This window comes from Hylobates moloch, unplaced genomic scaffold (assembly GCF_009828535.3).
Source record: "Hylobates moloch isolate HMO894 unplaced genomic scaffold, HMol_V3 SCAFFOLD_22, whole genome shotgun sequence".
NCBI lineage: Eukaryota > Metazoa > Chordata > Mammalia > Primates > Hylobatidae > Hylobates > Hylobates moloch.
In genome coordinates, this window is record NW_026652297.1 from 1939988 (window position 1) to 1947674 (window position 7687).

The following is a 7687-nucleotide window of genomic DNA, read 5'->3' on the forward strand; positions in this document are numbered from 1 at the left end:
CCAGGACTCAGCTTCATCCCTGTCTGCTGAGCTTTGACTCTAGAATCTGACTATTGGCCTCCCTCTTCTAGGATTCTGAACACGACCCTCTTTGAGAGTTGGGAGATAATCGGGCCTTATGCTTCATGGTGGCTCCTCAATGGCCTGCTGCTGACCCTACAGGTTCTGCATGTCATCTGGTCCTACCTAATTGCACGGATTGCTTTGAAAGCCTTGATCAGGGGAAAGGTGAGGATGAAAGATGGCTTCTTTCTTTGGGGTATGGAAGATAGGGATTACTCAACGACATTCTCTCTCCATCAAACCTGGTGAGCCCCATCTACTCAAGCAGGCCAAGCAAAAAGCCTAAGGGTCCAAAGTATTCACCTCTTTGGTGAATGTTTTGCCTTTTTTATTTTAGAGACAAGGTCTTGCTCTGTCACCCAGGCTGGAGTTCAGTGGCATGATCATGGCTCACTGCAGCCTCAAACCTGGGCTTAAGGGATTCTCCCACTGCAGCCTCCCAAGTAGCTGGGACTATAGGTGTGCACCACCACGCCTGGCTAATATTCTTATTTTTTGTAGATAGGGTGTCACTATGTTACCCAGGCCAATGTCCAACTACTGGCCTCAAGCAGTCCTCCCACCACGGCTTCCCAAAGCAATGGAATTACAGGTGTGAGCCACCACACCAAGCCTGTTTTACCTTTTTTTTTTTTTTTAGATGGAATCTCGCTCTGTTGCCCAGGCTGGAGTGCAATGGCAGGATCTTGGCTCACCACAACCTCCACCTCCTGGGTTCAAGCGATTCTCCTGCCTCAGCCTCCCTGGTAGCTGGGATTACAGGCGTGTGCCACCATGCCTGGCTAATTTTTGTATTCTTAATACAAAACCGGGTGAACTACCCACCCCGGACTCCCAACACGCTGGGATTACAGGCGTGAGCCGCCGCGCCCGGCCGAAAGTGCTGGGATTACAGGCGTGAGCCACCGCACCTGGCCTGCCTGTTTTACCTTTTAAGATGTGACTTAGATTCAAGAGGAAAGCTCTGCCTTCTTCCTGTCCCTTAGGAATGGCTTTTGGTAAAGGATGAGCGGGTTAAGAGTTTTTTCAGAGATGGCCTCAACCATTTCCTATCTCTTACCTACCTGCTTCAGTGGATTTCATATTTTTCTTTTTGACATGGGGCCCTTTTCAAAGGAAATCATATGCAGAGCCGTATAAACTGTATAAAAGCAGATTGTTAAGTTGCCTAGAAGTGGTGTGTGGCAGTTCACAAGCCACCACAAGATGACCATGCTGTGATATTCAAAATATGGTTTATATAAGGAACTAAATACCCACCTCACCCCACTAGTGTATGAGGCAAGTGTCCTACATGAATGGGTGTGTAGTGTTTCAAATACCCATCTTATGCCAAGAGCCAAAGAAAGGTGCCACTTAATGATAAACTCATAATTGAACTTTGCAAGTTTTGAAGCAGTCAGACTGTAGTTAGTTGAAGGGCTAGGGCTTTCAGCCTAAAGGAATACAGAATCCCAGGCCGGGGGGGGGCTCTGCTTGAGCAGGTACTGATACTAGGGACCAAGTGGTGGAATGTGGCCTTGATATTGATGATTTTCTGTATCATTATTCCTTATAGCTGCCATTGGCTCAGAACTTGCTCAGTGTGCCTGTGCATCTTGCTGTAGCTACTGGACATCTCTGTTCTCTCCTGCTTTTCTTTCCTGACTAGGTGACCTCTCCAGGAAGGATTATACCTTGTACTCTCCACTCTTTCCTCACCTCCTTCCTTTTTTCTCTGCCTGGCGGGAGCTGGACAGTTTCATCTCTTGCATGTAAGTGTATCTGTGCTTCTAGTATTCAGTGAGGCATGTCCATCTGAATGTGGTTCTCTTTCCTCCTGCTCTCCTTTCTGTTCCCTTGTGTTTGTCTCAGAGCATGTCCCTCTCTCCTGACTTTTCGGGGCCATTATTGACTAGAGCTGCAGTTGCCAGATTTTTTCCTAAACTGAGGCAAGAATTGAGTCTACTTTTTTTTTGTTTTTCTTGAGTCTCTGTTTACCTCAAATCTAGAGACACTCTGCCCTCTAGTGGAAATTTCCTAAAGGTCAGGTAATCAGTCATCTGAGTTCAGAGGTCAACAGCTATAATCAACTGTAGAAGACCCATCCAACACAAGTTCAAGGAGCTGATCCAAAGCAAATGCTCAACTTCTTGGCAACAGTTGTTACAGCTGTGTTCCTTTTCACTTCCTTCTCTCCTTTACTTAAACCACATTTATTATCCTTCAGTTCTGGAGGTCAGAAGTCCGACACAGGTCTCACTGGGTTTCTGTTCTTTACTTTTAGAGTCCAGGGTGGAGATTTTTTCTTTTTAATTTTTATTTATTTATTTATTTATTTTTGAGACAGAGTTTCGCTCTTGTTGCCCAGGCTGGAGTGCAATGGTGCGATCTTGGCTCACCACAACCTCCACCTCCCCGGTTCAAGCGATTCTCCTGCCTCAGCCTCCTGAGTAGCTGGGATTACAGGCATGCGCTACCACGCCTGCTAATTTTTTTGTATTTTTAGTAGAGACGGGGTTTCTCCATGTTGGTCTGGCTGGTCTCGAACTCCCGAACTCAGGTGATCCGCCCACCTCAGCCTCCCAAAGTGCTGGGATTACAGGCGTGAGCCACCATGCCCGGCCCTTTTTTTTTAGAGACAAGGTTTTGCTCCATTGCCCAGGCTGGAGTACAGTGGCGCAATCATGGCTCACTGCAGCCTCGACCTCCTGGGCTCAAGAGATCCTCCTGCTTCAGCCTCCCAAGTAGCTAGGACTACAGGTGCATGTCACCATGCCCAACTAATGTTGTCATTTTTTATTTTTTTGTAGAGACAGGGCTCTCGCCATGTTGCCCAGGCTGGTCTCAAACTCGGGCTCAAGCTGTCCTCCTCCCTCAGCCTCCCAAAGTGCTAGGATTATTAGGTGTAAGCCACTGTACCTGGCTCATGGTGGAGAAATTGAAATACTTTGCTTGATATGCAGGATAGTTTAGATTAGGAAATGCTGCTGTAATCCAGATGCTTCATTTGAAAATACAAAACAAAAAAGCCCAGGTTAATAAGCATTCACAGATGGTAGCATGATTAGAACTGGGATTCTTTTCTCATTGACTGCCAATCCATTTGTGTTTTTCACTATCTTGGGGATGCTGAAGTTTTTTTTTTTTTTTTTTTGAGACAGAGTCTCACTCTTGCCCAGGCTTGAGTGCAGTGGCGCGATCTCAGCTCACTGCAACCTCCGCCTCCCGGGTTCAAGAGGTTCTCCTGCCTCAGCCTCCTGAGTAGCTGGGATTACAGGCGCGCGCCACCATGCCCGGCTAATTTTTGTATTTTTAGTAGAGACAGGGTTTCTCCATGTTGCTCAGGCTGGTCTCAAACTCCTGACCTTGTGATCCGCCTGCCTCGGCCTCCCAAAGTGCTGGGATTACAGGCGTGAGCCACCACGCCCAGCCGGGGATGCTGAAATTTCACAAGAGAAGTGATCCTGCTATTGGGAAAGGGAAGAAGATTGGAAAACAGTGTCATAGGATAGTGGTAGTTGAGCCCAGGAGTGGGAAACTACTAAAAAAGGCCTGTTATGGATCAGCTTTGGGGATAAAGCAAAACATCATAACCAATATGAATAAATGCATTGTCCACAACCACCAGAAGATAGAAGCATTGCTGACAGTCATATGTATTGTTCATGTTGGCCTTCCCTGTTCTTTGAAGTGGAAGAAGAGAAAGGGTGTCTGAAACCTAAACCAGGTCTCAGTGAATGATGTCAGTTCTCTTAGGCTGGTCCTGAAAGACACACTCCTCTACCAAAGTAGCTTCAATTCCACAGAGAAGGCCGGGCGCGGTGGCTCACGCTTGTAATCCCAGCACTTTGGGAGGCCGAGGCGGGCGGATCACGAGGTCAGGAGATCGAGACCACAGTGAAACCCCGTCTCTACTAAAAATACAAAAAATTAGCCGGGCGTGGTGGCGGGCGCCTGTAGTCCCAGCTACTCGGAGAGGCTGAGGCAGGAGAATGGCGTGAACCCGGGAGGCGGAGCTTGCAGTGAGCCGAGATTGCGCCACTGCACTCCAGCCTGGTGAAAGAGCGAGACTCCGTCTCAAAAAAAAAAAAAAAAAAATTCCACAGAGAACAGAATTGGAGATGACAAGGGAGAAAGCTAGACAGCAGGCATAGTCACACCTGTAGCCATAGTCCAGACAATACCTTGAGTTAGATGTCATCAGAAGGCAGACCAGACTGGGAACACAGTGCCCACACCTGGGTCTCTGAGCTTAGGTGTGTCTTACAGTTCTCTCCAGAAAAGTTCTTTCCTCACTTTTGTCATTGGTCTCATCCCACCCAGGTATCTAAGGATGATCGCAGTGATGTGGAGAGCAGCTCAGAGGAAGATGATGTGACCACCTGCACAAAAAGTCCCTGTGACAGCAGCTCCAGCAATGGTGCCAATCGGGTGAATGGTCACATGGGAGGCAGCTACTGGGCTGAAGAGTAAGGTGGTTGCTATGGGGACTTCAGCACACATGGACCTGTAGGGCCACTGGCAACATACTCCTCTTGGCCCTTCCCATATCTACTCTTCTGTGACTGGGAGACTGCAAGGCACTGAGGAGTATCAAAGAAGCAAATATTTTCACTTTGAAAGAAAACTGCCGTTTTGTATTTAATAGCCTCCAGGTTCTTTCAGTAATGTTATTTGCTCTGTGTGTTTTTGTGTGTTTGTTGATGTGCATTTGTGCATATGCGTGAGTTTCATTGCCAGGGTTGGGGCACAATTCTGGACTGGGGCCATGAGGCCTTCCCTGGTCCCCACTGAACCCACCTTAGTTCCACATTTGGCTGCATCTTGAATTATGCCGACTCCAGACTGTCTCCTCCTTTTTTGCCCCTGGCTCTTGAGGCTCTAAACCCCTGAACCATCTAAATGGAGCAGCCAAGTTCAGTCCCAGATTTCTGCACTGTTCCTCTTTCACAGCTGGAATATGTCACATGATGAAGTTGTATAGAAACAGAACCATGGATGGATAGCCAGGATTGCCGTGGTCCCTAGCTAGATCCCCTTCCTATCAATCACCTGATAGCAACAGGGACAGCTGCCAATACCCTGCTCTTTACTCAATGGTACCCAGGGAGGGAGCATGGGAAGAGGGTAAGCTGAGGGCTGGAGGAGGGCAACAGCCACTGGGTGAGCTGTTCACCGTCTTATACTATTGTTTGTGATTAAAAGTGCTTCAACCCACCTCTACTGTCTCAACCTCTTTAGTGACTCTATCCGCAGTTTCCTGAATCCATAAGCTAATTAAGAGCTTTTCCAGGTCTGATTCAGAAGGCCCTGGACACCAAATTTTTCCTTTCTGTGCATGGTGGGAGAGAGTCAGCCAGGGTACTTATGTTTTAGAGCTTTATGTTTTTTAAGAAAAAGTAAATAGGTTCGGGGGTCACAAGAAGAATACTGGGCAGATTCAACCATGTATATAGTGAAACCAACAAAAGCTTTGGTTGAAAAGCCAAGACGCCATTAGGTAAATACCTTATTTCCTATTTTAGTCAATACAGAGATTGTCAATTAACTGGTTTTTTTTGTTTGTTTTTTGGTAGAGATGAAGTCTCCCTATGTTGCCCAGGTTGGTCTCAAGCACCTGGCCTTAAGCCAAAGTGGGGATTACAGGCATGAGCTAACCGCGTCCAGCCCAGTTAACATTTTAAGGTTGTGATAAATGAGTCTGAGGTGTTTTTTGTTGCCCATGGAGAAGCAGTCTTCCTAATCCAGGCTTTTCTCTGTGGTCTTGGCAAAATTACCAAATGTAGTATTCACCTCCCAGAATAATTTTCCATTTGGTGAATGTTCAGATTATCAAAATATTTCCAAGTGCTCTTAGGTACATTATGACATATGGAGAGTGTCAGGGAGATGAATGAAAATGGAAATAGGTTATTGTTCTAAGAATCAGATACTCACTTGATGTTCATTGACATTATAGGGATATTGACCCTACTAAACTTACTTACCTTACTAACAGCCTTGATTTTTAGAAAGACTTACTGTGGGGCATAGGAAAACTTCAGTTCTAAGTAGTCATTTGGTCAGAGCTAATCAGGAAGACTAAAAATTAGGTCATACTTGGCCGGGCATGGTGGCTCACATGTGTAATCCCAGCACTTCGGGAGGCCGAGGTGGGTGGTAAATCACCAGGTCAGGAGATCGAGACCATCCTGGCTAACATGGTGAAACCCCGTCTCTACTAAAAATACAAAAAATCAGCCAGGCATGGTGGCACGTACCTGTAGTCCCAGCTACTTGGGAGGCTGAGGCAGAAGAATCACTTGAACCCGGGAGGCGGAGGTTGCAGTGAGCCAAGATCGCGCCATTGCACTCCAGCCTGGGTGACGGCGAGACTCCATCTAAAAAAAAAAAAAATTAGGTCATACTTTTAGTTCCTCAACTTGCTATACTGAATAGACGAATTGTTGTGAAATATGAATGAAAATGCTTTTGAAAGTCAGATGAGAAATGTATTTTGCCTTCTGAAATTTGAACAATTGGCTTGTTCAAACTGGATTGGTTGGTGTAGCTAATCTGACAAAAGATGCAACTGGATAAAACAATAATAAAAATAATAGCTAACACATGACTCATTACATGCTAGGCACTGTATTAAACACATATGACAATAGGAGGCAAAAAGAGGTTAACTTGCTAAGGTCAAGCAGCTAGTAAGGAGTCAAACCCTTACTATTCCTATCTTACTTACTATCCCTCTCTATTCCTAACCACCAGTGTCTATACCATAATCTAATTAACCACTCTGCAGTCTCTACCAGCACTTCCCAACATTTCATGAGGAAGACTAGATGTTGCAGAAACATTCAGCCAAAGGCACAGACTGATTATTTTAGTTTGCAATGGATAAATGAATTAAGATGAGGGCCAACTATCGGAACAGAATCTTGTTCTGAGAAGGAACTGTGTGCATATGGTTGGGGTGGGGGTGACAGGTAGGGTTCTAGAGAGTTTGAATACAGAGCTAGAAGATAACCGTTCCTGGTGCTGCAAGACTGTCATAAAACTAGTTTTGTAGATGGCCTGGAGGGCCCCAAATTAGTGGAGTAGGTTAGACATAGACTAAGATCATCTATACCACAGAACCAGGAGTATTTTTAAGAGAAATAGGCGTTACCTCTCCTCTACTGGCTATAAAAGGGTTTTATTATTATTATTCTTTTATTAGAGATAGGATCTCACTCTGTCACTCAGGCTGGAATGCAGTGACTTGATAATAGTTCACTGCAGCCTCGATCTCCTGGGCTCCAACGACCCTTCTGCCTCCCAAGTAGCTTTATTATTAATTGAAAAACGACTTATGTTTGTATAGTGCTTTACTGCTTAGAAAGTGATTTTTTTTTTTTTTTTTTTTTGAGACAGAGTCTTGCTCTGTCGCCAGGCTGGAGTACAATGGCACGATCTCGGTTCATGTTCAAGTGATTCTCCTGCCTCAGCCTCCTGACTAGCTGGGACCACAGGTGCATGCCACCATACCCGGCTAATTTTTGTTTTTAGTAGAGATGGGGTTTCCCCATGTTGGTCAGGCTGGTCTTGAACTCCTAACCTCAAGTGATCCACCTGCGCTGACCTCCCAAAATTTTGGGATTATAGGTGTGAGCCA

The 7687-nt window shown here is 45.8% G+C and overlaps 1 protein-coding gene across 4 annotated transcripts in view; it reads left to right on the plus strand.

The window, feature by feature from the left end:
* Nucleotides 1-5262, plus strand: part of CERS5 (ceramide synthase 5) — a 37429-nt gene extending 32167 nt beyond the window's left edge. For 2 of the 4 annotated variants that reach the window (XM_032143834.3, XM_032143837.3), the window contains 2 exons: nt 72-228; nt 4369-5262. In XM_032143834.3, coding sequence (XP_031999725.1) covers nt 72-228; nt 4369-4518 — 307 coding nt within the window. In that variant the 3' untranslated portion in view covers nt 4519-5262. Of the gene's footprint in view, nt 1-71; nt 229-1714; nt 2525-4368 lie in introns of those variants that run through there. The other 2 variants (XM_032143836.3, XM_032143835.3) reach the window with 2 other exon arrangements.
* Nucleotides 5263-7687: the final 2425 nt, after the last annotated feature.